Source organism: Crocodylus porosus, unplaced genomic scaffold (genome assembly GCF_001723895.1).
Source record: "Crocodylus porosus isolate Cpor-Errol unplaced genomic scaffold, CroPor_comp1, whole genome shotgun sequence".
Classification (NCBI taxonomy): domain Eukaryota; kingdom Metazoa; phylum Chordata; order Crocodylia; family Crocodylidae; genus Crocodylus; species Crocodylus porosus.
The window spans coordinates 10,693,619-10,708,527 of record NW_017728950.1 but is presented as its reverse complement, the minus strand read 5'-3'; the positions used below and the strand labels follow the sequence as shown (position 1 = coordinate 10,708,527).

The 14,909-nt window shown below is 42.2% G+C and overlaps 1 protein-coding gene across 2 annotated transcripts in view; it reads left to right on the top strand.

The window, feature by feature from the left end:
• The window catches only part of SLC27A6 (solute carrier family 27 member 6), a 50,262-nt gene that overhangs the window by 11,884 nt on the left and 23,469 nt on the right, over positions 1 to 14,909 (top strand). For both annotated transcript variants that reach the window (XM_019555373.1, XM_019555374.1), the window contains exon 5: positions 2,871 to 2,995. In XM_019555373.1, coding sequence (XP_019410918.1) covers positions 2,871 to 2,995 — 125 coding nt within the window. The remainder of the gene's footprint in view (positions 1 to 2,870; positions 2,996 to 14,909) is intronic.

Here is a 14,909-nt window from a genome sequence, read left to right as displayed (position 1 = left end):
GGGGGGGGGTTGGGGAGGAGGCAAGGAGGTGGGTTCAGTGAATACTTTATACTTTGGTCATACTGAAACTTTGATTTGGGCTGAATTTCCTGAATTGTTTGTTAGGCTTTTTATTTTTTTTCTTGTTGGCTAGATTTTCAGAAGCAAGAAGAAGAAACTGCTTTTTCCCTTGCCCTCCTTTTTCCTGCCAATAATCTAGCAATTAGGTCTCACACCAGGGATATGGGATACCTAGATGCAATTCCTCCTCCTGCCTAAAAATGATTTGAACCTGTTATTCTCATGAGAGTGGCCTAAACTTTGTTATAAATGGATTATCCCTTGACCCCGGTGTTGGTGCTGCTCTACTTTGTATTTTATTAGGAGACAGAGAGGAGTGAAAGAATGATTGTAACTTGTCAGTTAAGACTCTTACTTGGAGGTAGGATATCTGGGATGCATCTCCTGCTCAAGTGATTACTGATGTGTGTATTACAGAGTGGATTAGTATCCATAGAAGAGGGTGAGAGCAACCTGCATTGTTCAGTAATCACTCAGGGACACCAAAACACTTCTTCATTGTGAGAGTTGTTCAATTCTCCTGACACAGGACAGAACTGAAATCACGTATCCAAGGGGCTGTGAGAGTGATGGGAGTTTCACAAAATTGGAAATGAGGGAAGACTGGTGCCTGACTAGTTCTTTATTTGCATCGCCTTTGTTAAAAATACATGACATGGAAACGAAGGGGGGGGGGGTGTCCTAAATGTTCTGCTACATCTGAAACAAAAATATATATATTTTTAGTTTTGGCTAAAAAAAGACCCTACCTATTTTAATATAAATAAATAAATAAATAATTGGTTACTGAATAAAAAACCTTTTACTCGCAGAGTATTTCTACAGACTTGATTCAGTAAGGGAACATACTCATTTCTGTTTTGTATAACTATTCTACTTGTATCATGGCAAAAGAATATCTTTGTCCAATTGTCTGCTGATCTTTTTCTTAGAAATGTTCTACTTTAAAATCTATATTTTGTCTTGCTTCTTGCATAAAACAGAAATAGGGTTTATTCTGTGTATGTATATATTTATTACCCGATACAGGTTTCCCTCACTTTATACTGCACGTGCGTTCCTGGAAAATGGCATGTGACTTGAAGTGGCATAAAGGGAACCCACTTTACAATGTAACGAATAGGGATACATTCCAAGACCTTGACTGTACTGACCTCCAGAAATATTTCTACCACTTTTACCAGACAATTTTGGTACTCACCAACAACAGATAGTACACACAAGCACAGGGCACTGTCATGGAATGGGGATGTCAACTGCAGAAACATGTCACAGACAATGAGTGAGGAGCACAGATCCACATAGGAGACTATATTTTTAGTGCATGTCACTCCCACAATGCACCGCACAAAGCAGCTGACTGAGGGCTTCCGCCACACTGATTGCATAAGAGTGAATTTTCCTCGCATGTACTAAAATTTTGGTATAAAAAGGGTCATCATATAAGCGTGAATTTGCACATAAAGTGAGGGGAAACCTGTATAACCAACTTTGTGGAAGTGGAATGAATAATATTTAGCTATAGTAAATTAACTTCTCTTCCCCATTTTTTCCCCTCATTTGTTAGGTGATTTATCAAAATACATGGTGGATATCAGTTCTGGAATTTAGAATTCATTATGAAACCCTCTGTTTCTGGCAGAGAGGGTAAAAGCATTTTAAGATTTCATGGTGGTTGCAAATGTAAAAAAAAAACCCCACCACCAAACCCAGTGCTTTACTTTAAACTTTGCACACTCTTGCGCTGAACCCCACATGGCCAGAAGTGGTGGCACGTTACTTTGACATGGCTCATCCGATGCCTATAAAGATTGGGTGCTTTAATGGGGCTTTTTTGGTGAGTGTATCTAATAGCTGATTGAATCGTTACAGATGCTGCAGAGCCGGGTTGAAGTAATATGCTTCTGCTTCCAGTAAAGTGCATGTTTTTCTTTGTTTTTTTTGATGTATGTAAGCAGCCTCTGTGCTCATCCAGAATTACTGCAGTGCAGAGCATCCCTTTTACATAATACTTCCTTCCACCCTATAGTAACAAAAACAATATACACAAAATTTGAATATCCTATACACAAGAAAAGAATTCTCCTCCCTCTGCCCCCATCCCCTGCTGGCGTAAATACTCTTTACTTGTGTATGACTCTTAGATAACTCCCCCCTAAGACTGGGAGATTCTAAGACATGCTCACTGAGAACCACCAGTCAAAGAAGACTAATTCAAGCACAAATGAATCAAAATTGGCTGGCTATAGATGTGCTTGTTCATGTTCTAGTTAGAATGCATCAGAGCAGACTTGGTTGAATCTGTTCTAAATGGAATGCTCCAGTGTTGCCTTATTGTCATGTGTATTAAGCTCCTGTGCATTTTAAAATGGCCGTTGGGACATTTTATCTAAGCCTCATCAAATGAACTTTACTAAAGATTCCCGCAGCCATGTTAAAACATTCAAGGGCTTAAAACAACTCATCATCATTGTACTAATTAGAGTGGCTGTCCAGGAATTGCTTTAATAAAAACACCACTCCTATCCCCAAGCATGTATATGGGCAGCCTCAGAGGCTAAAATATGTATAGTGGCTTTCCTATTATGTTCATATTCCAATATTAATGGGAATCAGTCTCAGATAATTTTGCTGTTACGTTTTGTCATATTTGTTTGAGATTACTGCAGTATTTTAACATAATAGAAAGTTGTGTTTAATTTTGATACCAAAAAAAAATTTCCAGAACCTCTCCAATATATTCTGTACTAAAATTGAAAGCTTATAGCCACAGAGCAATGATATATTTCTTCCCTTATTTTTCCCATAAGGTGCAACTTGTGTCTTAAGAAAGAAATTTTCAGCTAGTAATTTTTGGAATGACTGCAAAAAGTACAATGTGACTCTTATCCAGTATATTGGAGAACTTTGCCATTACCTTTGTAACCAACCTGTGGTAAGTGGAATTGTTATACTGTCAATTGATGATCTGCTGGTTTTTTGTTTTGTTTTATTTCTTGTATATTCATTGTTGGAGCTGTAGTTGTACTAAAAGGGAAACTTCAAGGTTAACCTATTCATCTACCATTCTTCCTGTGAAAGGTCTTTACTTATCATGAGTACCAATTAGGTTTGATGCTGGGAAAGCTGTTAGAAGCATATACAGTGGGAGTGAAAAATGAATCCGAAATCTTGTGATTTAGAAGTTTAGCACAGAGTGGTCTATGAGCACCTACATCCTCACTAATATATTTTCAAAATGGTTATTCTTGAAATAATTAAATGAAGTCTTGTTAAAATTAGGCCTCCAACATTTAATCTTACCAGTTTTAGTTGGCAGTGTGAAAAAATACATGCACCATTTGCATCATTCCTCTTCTTTTGTAATTTTTAAAGTGCTGAATACAGTTCAAAAGCTCAAGAGGAAATTGTTTTAAGTTCCTGTTAAAAAGTTGTTATAGACAAGCCAGTTAGCTTTCTTAAACTACCACTTCTGCCTGGATCATAGTCTACTTCAGTGCTAACTTGTTCTGATGAAACCATATTCCATTTGGTGGTCCACGAACAAGGTTTGTAGAGCTAACTGTAAATACCTTTTGACTGTTTCATATTTCATAGTTGGTAGAGTCAGAAGGGACCTGAGCAGATCATCAAGTCCAACCCCCCTGCCTAGGCAGGAAAAAGTACTGGGGTCAAACGACACCAGCAAGGTGTTTGTCTAGCCTCCTCTTAAAGACCCCCAGGGTAGGAGCCAGTACCACTTCTCTTGGAAGTTGGTTCCAGATCCTAGCTGCCCTGACAGTGAAGTAGCACCTCCTGATGACCAATCTGAATCTACCCCATGCCAGCTTGTGACCATTATTTCTAGTCACTCCTGGTAGTGCTCAGGGGAACAGGGACTCCCCCAATGCCTGCTTGTCCCCTCTGACTAGTTTGTAACAGGCCACTAGATTCCCCCCTCAGCCTTCTCTTTTGGAGGCTGAACAGGTTCCGGTCCCTGAGTCTCTCCTCCTAGGGCCTGCCCTGCTGCCCCCTGATCATGAGAGTGGCCCTCTTCTGGACCCTCTCCATGCTGTCCACATCCCTCTTGAAGTGCGGCATCCAGAACTGGACACACTACTCCAACTGCGGCCTGACCAGTGTCGCATAAAGGGGGAGGATCACCTCCTTGGACCTGCTCAAGATGGGTCTGGATGCACGACAGGGTATGGTTGGCCTTCCTGATTGCATCCCCACACTGCCAGTCCATGTTCTTCTTGGCATCAATAATGACTCCAAGATCCTTTTCTGCCTCCACACTGATGAGAAGGGAGTTCCTCAGCCTGTAGGTATGGTGCTGGTCCTTCCTCCCCAGGTGCATCACCTTGCACTTGTCAGTGTTGAAACCCATCCTGTTCTCATCCTCCCACCCCTGTAACCTGTCCAGGTCTGATTGCAGACTATTCCTCCCTTCTAGCATGCCTACTTCCCCCCTCATCTTAGTGTCATCAGCAAATTTGAACAGGGTGCTGTTTATCCCCTCGTCCAAGTCACTGATGAAGATGTTGAACAGTGTGGACCTGAGGACCGAGCCCTGGGAGACCCCACTGCCCACATCCCTGCAGGTCGAAAATGACCCATCCACCACCACTTTCTGGGTGCAGCCCTCCAGCCAGGTAGCGACCCATTTGACTGTGTAGGTGTCAACACCACACTCCCCTAGTTTTTTAATGAGAATGGGGTGAGAGACAGTGTCAAAGGCCTTCCTAAAGTCCAGAAAGACTACGTCCACTGCTACCTCTGCATCTAAGGATTTTGTGACCTGGTCATAGAAGGCCATCAAGTTGGCCTGCCTCTAATGAACCTGTGTTGGTTGCCCCTGAGCATAACTTCCCCTGCTGGTCCCTCGTGGACATGCACCAGGATAATTCTATCATGTTAATTGACTCTAATCACATTCTTGCTGGAAAATGAGTGCAAGGATAGAACAGGCTGAGGGGGGATCTAGTGGCCTGTTACAAACTAGTCAGAGAGGACCAGCAGGCATTGGGGAGTCCCTGTTTCCCTGAGCACTATCAGGAGTGACTAGAAATAATGGTCACAAGCTGGCAGAGGGTAGATTCAGACTAGACATCATGCTTGTACTACTGTTTTTGAGCTGCAGTGTTTCCTATTATGCATGTTTAATAATAAGTCCTAATAATAAAATAATTGAGACATTTTAATGAAGATTGGTACCCCTCTAATAGTGTTAAAAACTAAAATCTTTTCCCAGTAACAAGCTGTCTTAGAACAGTGTCCAATTCTATGAATAAAACTAAATAACTCCTTGAAAGTGCTCTTAGCACACTAAGCAAAGAAAGTTTTAATCCTTTTTGTTTTAATATGATTTTTTGAAAAGAGCTCAAGGGATTTTGGCAACCAGAATGCACAGAAATGTAATTGCATGCATAACTGGGTGCCTAACTTCATGTGCTTTCAAAAATATCCCATTAAGTATAGAATTGCCTTTAGTTGGTCTTCGCATTTTAAAATGTACAATCAGTATGTTGTGTCCCTCTCACTGGAATTAAGCGACAGATTTTAAGAAATGATAGTTGTAGCTATTTCATGTTAATAAATATTCCAAAATAATCAGCACTGACTTCCAGTAGTTGTTTGTTAACAGAAAAAGATGTTAACAAAATTATTTTTCAGCAACATTAATAATGTTAGAGGCCTGTCCAATTCTACTGGATCCAGTGGAAAAACTCCCATTAACTTTAGATCAACCCTCTTTCTTTCCATTCATTCTTACTGAAATGTGTTGCAAAGGCAGACCTTTGGGACTTTTTCTTTCTGTGTACCAAGAAGAACTCACTTTTGTTAAGTAATCTGTAGGCTTACATATTGAATTAATTTAAGCTGCCATATCTTAAACTCTGCCTGCTAACATATCATTCACATGATAATGTTAAAGAAAACCCCCAATGCTCACCTTTAATCAATTAAATTCATAAAATGAATCAGAAAAATGTTTGGTGATAAGGCATCTTTTAATATGTTTATTGTACTTTTGTGTATAAAGTAAAATAGGGCACTCCATTACCCAGCGAAGCTTTATCCTAGAGTAAATTCTCCATAAAAGAATCTAAATGATAAAAATGTTAGGAGTTGCAAATTTGTTTTTGGAAATTAAATGAGATCTATGCTCTATGTGTTATACTATACAATAACTATACTATAGAAAACTATAGCTTTTCATTTAGATCTCTTCATTGCCAGAATATATTTCTAACCAGGAGGCCTGGACTGAAGTTAGGGACTGGAAGGGACTTTCTAGATTATCAAGTCCAGTTCCTACAGTTTCTGGTGGCCACATCATATAATTCTGTTTTTAACTCTATCATGGTCCATTTCATGGGTAATTAGGTTCTTTGACTCACTATTCCTATTCAAAGGCTGGTCCACAACTCTGCTCATTTGGGCTAAGGACAGACATTAAAAAAAGCCAGAGTCTGAATTGATTTCAACCTCCAGGTTTAATCTAACCTGCCTAGATCCAGCCAGTTTGCAATAGGACAGACATCCCCTGCTGCACTAAAAAATGTGGGCACATGCCAGGGGGTGCTAGAGCATGCCTTCGGGTGCAGGGAAGCTGTGGTGGGGGAGGAGGGGGCGGCAAGACAGGGAGAGTGTGGCCAGTCTGGGCTGAACTGTCCAGAGAGGGATTTAATTTCCACACCCCGCCCCCCCGGTCCCACTGGCAGGGACCAGGGCCCTTGATGGCGGGGGGGGGGAGGGGGTGGCAGTAGTGCCTGTCATAGTGTTAGGGAGCATGAACTCCTTCCCAACAGGACTGCGAGGTGGACAGAGCTTGGCAGACTGTGCGGCAACATCGGGGCCCAGAGCCCTCCAAGTGTTCCTGTCTCGTCCCCAGTGCTGCTGCACACTACATCAGCTTTCCTTGCCCTGCAGCACGCTCTCCCACTGGGAAGAGGCTCGCACTTGGTGAAGCTGTAATGGGCTGCTGTCCCTGTCATGGTTGTTCCCAGCTTGCTGCTCCAGTTTTTCAAGAACTGGAATCATGAGAGTGTTCATTAGTAAGAGTTGAATGTTACTGTAACTAAAACCCATTAATCCTGCTTCTGAAGTAGCCATGTAAGTTGTTGGAGAGCGTGGCTGCGAATTGCTTACAGGTGGCTTTTTTTGTTTGTTTGGTTTTTTTGACCCCCAAGTTATCTTTCCATTACATTAGTTTAATACTTTTTCTTTGATCATCATCCTACTTGCTATTGTCTTCATTTTCATGCTTTTCTACTTCTTGTGTACTAAGGTCAGCCATAGAGATTACACACCTCTTTTTCAAATTTCTTCTCTAACTTCTTATTTTAAACATGGAACACTCTATTTTCCTAAGTAACTTTGGAGGGATTCCATCCTTTGAGAAGAGTCCTTTTTCTGAATACTAGTCATCAAGCAGCCCCAAACCTTCTAGTCAAGGGTACACTGATAAAGATTTTTTTTGGCTGATACCATTGGGTTTTTTGGCTGATACCAATGGATACCAATTAACCAGCCCTATTGGCTGATACCAATCTGATAGCCGATATGCAGCACTATCAGGAGTGACTAGAAATAATGGTCACAAGCTGGCAGAGGACAGCCCCCCCCCCCCCCAACTTACACTACTTTCCAGGCTGTGTTCGTGGCTGCGTGCATGCTGTGGCTGTGTGCATGCATGTGGCATTTATCAGTGACATTATCAGCTATATACTGGCCGAAAAAAGCTGATTGGTGATAATAATGACAATTTTTTACTTTTATTTGTGTTAATCCAATATGGACCAGTATACTGGTGCAAGTCTACTTCCTTTGAGCCATCTATTGATCTCTGTTATATTGACACATCTTCATATACTCTTGGGGATCAGTAAATACCCTAAGGAGCCACCAAATATCATCTGAGCCTCTGCTGCTTTGAGCATCTCCCCTGGCCATGCATTCCTGTTGCATTCCAATGGGCTTCTTACAGTGTAATTTCTCCCAGTATAGAAACCGGTTGCTGTTTCTTTCCCACTCACATTAGTATCCTTTACAGCCTCAGGTCTATGTCCCATTTCCTTGCCTGTGGCAGACAGTATACTCCCTTCTGTTTTCTGGATCTGTTTTGGTTGACAGGCCTGTTGGTTCTTCTTGACACAGTTTTGTTTCACATAGAGCTGTCTCTTTTTCAGTATTTTGAATACGTTTTTTTTTTTATCTTTATTTTAATTGTCTCCTTAGTAAAAGTAAGTTAAATGAAAAATATCTAAGCGTCACAGTACATGTGACTGTGGCACAGCCTTTCTCTGGACAACTGTTTTATTTTGTGAGTATAATCCTTATCAGAGCTGATAAAGAGCCAAGTTGGTTGGTATGTAATATGCAGGAATTTTCTGGTGCAGATGCTTTCCCTGCACCCCACACCTGTAATCTCCAGGTTGCTGCTGTGACCCAGACTTCCATGGGGCCTCTACAAGAAGTAGATGCAAACTTTGTGCACTCAGCTAAATCAAAAGTCTTGTATCTTCAGCAGTAAAAGCTATCTAAATAATTGTTGTTTGGAGTTGAATTAGAAAAGGGGATATAGCATATCACTTTTAGGACCGTCCCCACTTAGGAATGCTCCCATTCCACAAATTAGGTTTTGTTCTCTCCATGAAGCACCTTTGTCCATTAGTAGGACCTGCTGGATCCCCAAAGTGAAGTATTTCCAGAAATCTGGCAGATGCATCTTGTATTGTTAATTTAGGTTGAAGCCACAGATGCTCCCTCAAAAAGTTGCATGTATTATACAATTGCCTGGTTAATTGTGCAATTAATTTAGACTGGCTACATGTGTAAATTAACTATGGTGCCTTAAAAAATTCCAAATAGTTATAAAGTTATTGCTGGAAAATATGCAATAACATTATAGCTGACTTCCACCCAGCTTTAATTTGCATGTGTAACCTGTGCTCCTGTGGTTGGGAGGCTTCAGTCTCCTAGCCACAGGAGCACCCCATGTACCTCCATGGTGGGGAGACCAGCTGCTATGATCTCCCAGATGCAGGAAATCACAAGCTGCTGAGGTCACAGTACTTGGTCTCCCAGTCCCAGAAGTGTGTATGGCTCCCCCATGGCTTCTCATGATTGCACCATGTAGCCTGCAACTGGGAGACTTCAGCTGCTGTTATCTCCCAACCATGGATATGCATAGTGTGCTCCTGTGCCTGGGAGATCATAGCATCTGCAGTCTCTGAACCTCAGGGTGTATGAGGCACCTCCTACAGCTAGGAGATCACAGAAGCTGGTGTCCCAGCCAAGAGGGTGTGCAGGGCATCCTCATGACTGGGAGCCCTGTCAGCTGAGGAGGCTCCCAGCTGTGGGAACTTGCTTCTTGCCAGTTCCCACAATCGTGCCTCCTGCCATACACATGTAGTATGGCAGGATGTACAATTGTGTGGATCATGCATTAGATCCCATCATGCATTTACCTGCACATGTAGAGGGTGCCAAAGGCACTATGGTCAAATTATTTATTCCCACCAGGTAAAAAATTCTCTTCCATCTGAGGCTTACTTTACCAAGTGGAAGGCAGGGGTGGACAATTATTTAGGCTGGAGGGCCACTTGGTGAGAGGGGTAGTGCTAACCCAGCCTCAGTCTCCCATCATGACTGTTTACACTACCTGGCTGAGCGGGGCTGAGAGAAGAGGAGAGACAGGGAGATGCCAGTTGATCCTATCTGGCCCTGTCTGCCCTCCACCTACTGCTAGGGGTGCCATATGGAGCAGGTAGGTTACCCTCTCCATGGAGACCCATGTGGGACCCCAGATGGGATGGGGCCACAAATCAGTAGAGGTCTGCATCCAGGAATGGGATGGGCAGTGGGTGTGTGGTGGATGGGCCGAAATGCCTGGGCATGGGACCAGGTCCAGCAGTGGTGGTGGAGACACTGGTAGCTGGAGTGTAAGGGTGAGAGTGAGCTCCTGCTGTGGGGGCTGCCAGGAAGCCAAGTCCAGCTGCCGCATTCCCACCGCTGTGCTGCCCAGCCCCATGGACACCATTTCCTGGCATGTCGAGGAGCTGCACCTGGGGATAGGGTGTGCTGTGTTCTGTGCCAGGTGGCACCTCCGTGCCTAGGGGTGGTGGGACTGGCCACATGTGCCATGGCCGGGGTTGCTATATGCACCATGGCCCAGGTTGCCTTCTGTGTCTGGACCAGGCAGGGCCAAGGGACCTGCTGTGGGATGGATAGAATCACTTGGCAGGCTGGATGTGGCCCATGGGCTGTATTTTTTTTTTTTTGCCCATCCCTGACCTTAGGAGTCATAGATCCACCGTATTTAGGACCATTGTGTACTAGGGTCAAACTAGCTGTAATGAGGTCACAGGTTGAGGCCATTGGCTACCTTAATTCCTTTGGATTTGTAAGATCTGGTTTATTGTGTGGAATTCCTCTTAAGGATACAGTTAAGAGATTTTCAGTGTGCTTGAAAAGTATAAACGGAAGCAAATTTACCTGCTTCTACCTGTTCTCTAAAGAGTTTCATTTTGCCTATGTTTATAAATGACCATTTCATCTGTGTATATTCTTGTATCTTCTGTTCATTGTTGAACAAATGTGCTTGATGAAAGGATCTCTTTGTTTTGTTTTAGTGGGTGTTACCAAAAGGCTTTATATGTGAAACTCTCAGAACTCAGTGAGCTCAGTAGGAGGTAACTTTGGGTCAGTAACTGATGCATTAATTTCAGTGTAGCAATGAAACTGAAAGAAAAATGATCAGTTAAAAAAAGTTGTATTAGTGTAAATAAAATTGACTTGCATTTCACCATTACAGCCTGAGAGGGTGAACAAACAATTTCCTAGAAACAATGAATTGAAAGCTTTTATATGGTAGCTCAAAATAAGATTGAAACATTTTTAAATGCAATTTTTTATTAATAAACTGTTTGGTAAACATTTAAAATACAATAAAGCCTCATATTTCTGAGATGCATAAAAAGCTACAGTTGCGGCAGTGTGATGTCATCTCCAAAATTAAAAGCTAAGTACTTGTTTAATTTACATTTTTAAATGGTACACTATCGCAATGTTATTGTTGCTCGTAACACCCGCTGTCAGCTCCCTCATGCTGAATAATGAATCACATGTTTTGAAGTAAGGTCACAGAGCCAAGGATGTAGGAAAAAAGCAATGTTGTATGTAATTAAATATATAAAACTATCTCTTATCTGATTCTTTCAGTTAAAATAAGATTACAGAAGAGAAAAGGGGGCTTTATAAAAGTAAGCAAAAAATAGTTGAATGGAATGATGGTAAAACAGGACCTTACTAGTAATTTGTAGACCTGGGAGAGTATTTCAGAATGATGCTATAGGTATTTCTAGTCGGAGATGACAACATGCATGAAATCTGGATTTTTTTTTTTTCTGGATCATCTTGAGAAGAGTTTCCAAAATCAACAAAAATTGCTCTTTCCTTTTCAGCAAGGTATCCATTTTTAAGAAGGAAGGATGGGAAGGTGTGGGGGGACAGGAAAAGAAAAGAAAGATGGCTGGTTTTGGCCCAGGTACTGAAAGGTAACTTACACAGTGCCAAAAGCATCCAAATGTGCCTCGAAGGCATTCAAAGTGGCAATCTATTCCAAACCTTGGGGGCTCGAACAGTGAAGAAGTTCTTCCTCATGTCCAGCCTGAATTGGTCATGGCGGAGTTTGTGACTCTTCGTTCTTGTTATCCCTTGGGGCGCTCTGGTGAACAGACATTCCCTCAGATACTGATGAGCACCCCGATAAACTTATATGTGGCCATCAGATCACTCCTGAGCCTGCGCTTTCCAGGCTGAAGAGTCTCATGGCTGTCAGCCTGTCATCATAAGGTCTGTTTTTTCTGACCACCTGATCATGCGCGTGGATGTTCTCTGCACCCTCTCAAGCTTCTCCACATCCTTTTTAAATTGTGGAGCCCAAAACTGGATGCAGTACTCGACCTGTGGCCTCACCAAGGCAGAGTACAAGGGGAGAATGACGTCCCGGGATTTGTTTGAGAAGCATCTATGGATGCAAGCCAGCATTTTGCTCGCTTTTTACTAGCTGCAGCATCGCAGCTCATGAAGGCTCATGTACATCTTGTGGTCAACCATGACCCCCAAGTCCCTTTCATCTGTAGTGCTAACCAGCGTAGCACTACCAAGCCTATAAGCATGGTGCAGGTTTTTCCTCCCAAGGTGGGGTACCTTGTATTTTTCAGTGTTAAACACCATCAGGTTCTCATCTGCCCATTTTATGAGTGTGTCCAGATCCGCCTGGATCATCACCCTCCTGTCCTCAGGTGTGGATGCTTTACTCCAGAGTTTGGTGTCATCAGCGAACTTGGCCAGTCCGCTTCTGATACCAATGTTCACATCATTAATGAAGATGCTAAACAGTATAGGCCCTAGGAGAGAGCCTTGTGGGATCCCACTGGTCACAGCACACCAAGATGACTGGCTCCTGTCAACCACCACCCTCTGGGTCCTACCATGGAGCCAGTTCCCCAGCCAGCGGATTGTGGTGACATCAAGGCCACAGTTAGCCAGTTTCACCAAGAGGTGATCATGGGATACCAGATTGAAGGCTTTTTTAAAGTTGAGGTATACAACATCAATCTCTTCCCCATTGTCCAGGTGATAGGTCACCTGGTCATAAAAGGAAATAAGATTGGTCAGGCAAGACCTACCCACAACAAACCCATACTGGGTATCCCTCAGGATATTGCCATCAGCTAGTCTGTTAAGGATGGCCTCTTTGATAATCTTTTCCAAGACCTTCCCCGGGATAGAAGTCAGGCTGATAGGCCTGTAGTTTGCTGGATCCACTTTCCTCCCTTTCTTGAATATTGGCACAACACTGGCCTTCTTCCAATCTTTGGACGCTTCTCCAGAGCACCAGGAGTTCTCAAAGATCCATGCCAGAGGCTGAGCTATGATGCTTGCCAGCTCCTTGAGTACCCTTGGGTGTAAACCGTCAGGGCTGGCTGACTTGAAGGTATCCAGCCTGTCAAAGTGTTCCTTCACAAGGTCAGCTTCGATGGAGGGCAAGAAATCTCCCTCACCTGGGCCTCCCTGATCCACAGTGGGTAGGGGCGTCCCATGGGACTGGTGGAAAAACTAAGATTTAAATAAGTTAATCCAGAAATGCATTTTAAATTGCATGTTAATCAGTTTCTAGATATTACATAATTTTCGTATTCTAATTTACTAAAATAAGTTGTTTTTCATCCATGAGAGTCAACTACAACAATAAAATAATTGTCTGCCTAGGATCTTTATCATAATTTCGAAAAAAAATTCAACAACTATTGCAGTATAATCTGCAATAATTTACATGCACAAAGTTGCTGGTCATGGTTGATTGGTTGTTTTGCTAAATTGGGTTATCAAGTTCATCAGAATGAAATGAACTGTAATGTACTTTTCATATAAGTTCTTTCTAGTTTTCAGTTTAGTGTACATTCAAAATAAAGTACTTGAAAAGGTAGTTTGCTATAAAATGTAAGACCTCAGCATTTGAGTTAAACAGATATTTTAGATGGTTTCTAAAGTATTTTAAACTGTCTTTTTTTTTTTAGTAGGTGGCTACTTGTTTTTTTGCAACAGAAAAGAAAATTAAGTAATCTGCAGGTGTTGGAGCCTTTCAGCAAGGGGAATGTTGGAAAAGTACAGCAGCTGGTAAATTCTAATTGTTGTGTGTGAATGAGCTGAGAACTATTCAAATGCAGCAAACTAGTTTCAGCTTTCCTCCTGGATGGAGGAATGTTAAAGCTGGAGCCAGTTTGCTGTATTTGACTCTTCTCAGCTCGTTCACACACAATTAAAATGTACCAGATGCTACCCTTCTAAAATGTTTAAAATTAGTACTTGATTTTTCACAGTGTGCTTTTGAAATATTCCAGGAAGCTTAAACCCATCTAAAGTGGTCTATACTTCTAAACTCTTAGGGTGCCTAGACACAATTAATCAAGTCTGCTGCAACATGGAATTGGTGCACTCCAGCAGACTCCAGTGTCATGCGCATCAGTGTTCCCATGCTGAAAAATAGCAGTGGAGGTGCTTTAAATAAAGCTCATTCAGCAAGCTTTAGTTGAAGCACCCGCATGCCATATATCAGCACAGGGATGCTGATACACATATCGCTCCAGGCCCTTTAATTAAAGCGGCTCTTGGAGCACTTTAAAGCTCCTCCCCCCACTGCCTCCCAGAGTATGTGTATAAATGCCCTTGGGGTTTAAAGTGTATTTAGAAAAAGCTAAGTGTTACATTTCTGCACATCCTGACCATCTTACTTCTAGGACAGGGGTGGGCAAAATGCAGCCCGTGGGCTGGATATGGCCTACCAAGCCATTCTATCTGGCCCACGAGGCCCCTAAAAAATTCAGAAAATTAATATTTACCTGCATCTGGCTGCCTGTTATACGGCCCTCAATGGCTGAGCAAGCGGCCCTCTGTCTGAAATAATTGCCTGCCCCTGTTCTGCACAGCATATTAACCCAGCTGAACCTGTGTCCTTGACCTGCACAGTTCTGTATAACCTTGTCAAGGCAAGCCATTGAGCAAAGTGGTAGAACTGATCAGGTAATTGTCATTTAAGAAAATGTTAGAAAAATAATAACTATAACCCTTACTTGTTGGTTTTTTAATACAAGTATTGACATAAACAGTGATACTGAGCTCAACTGTAGAATTTGCAAAATGAAGGTACTTCTTACCCTGGTAGGATGTAGATCTTAATATGAAGCAGTTTCTGTCATGTCACCATAAGACATTTAAAGGTGGAAAACAGGAGCCTCTCCACTATCTAAGAATGACCATATTTACTCTAATATAGAATGGTCCTGATTTATAAGACA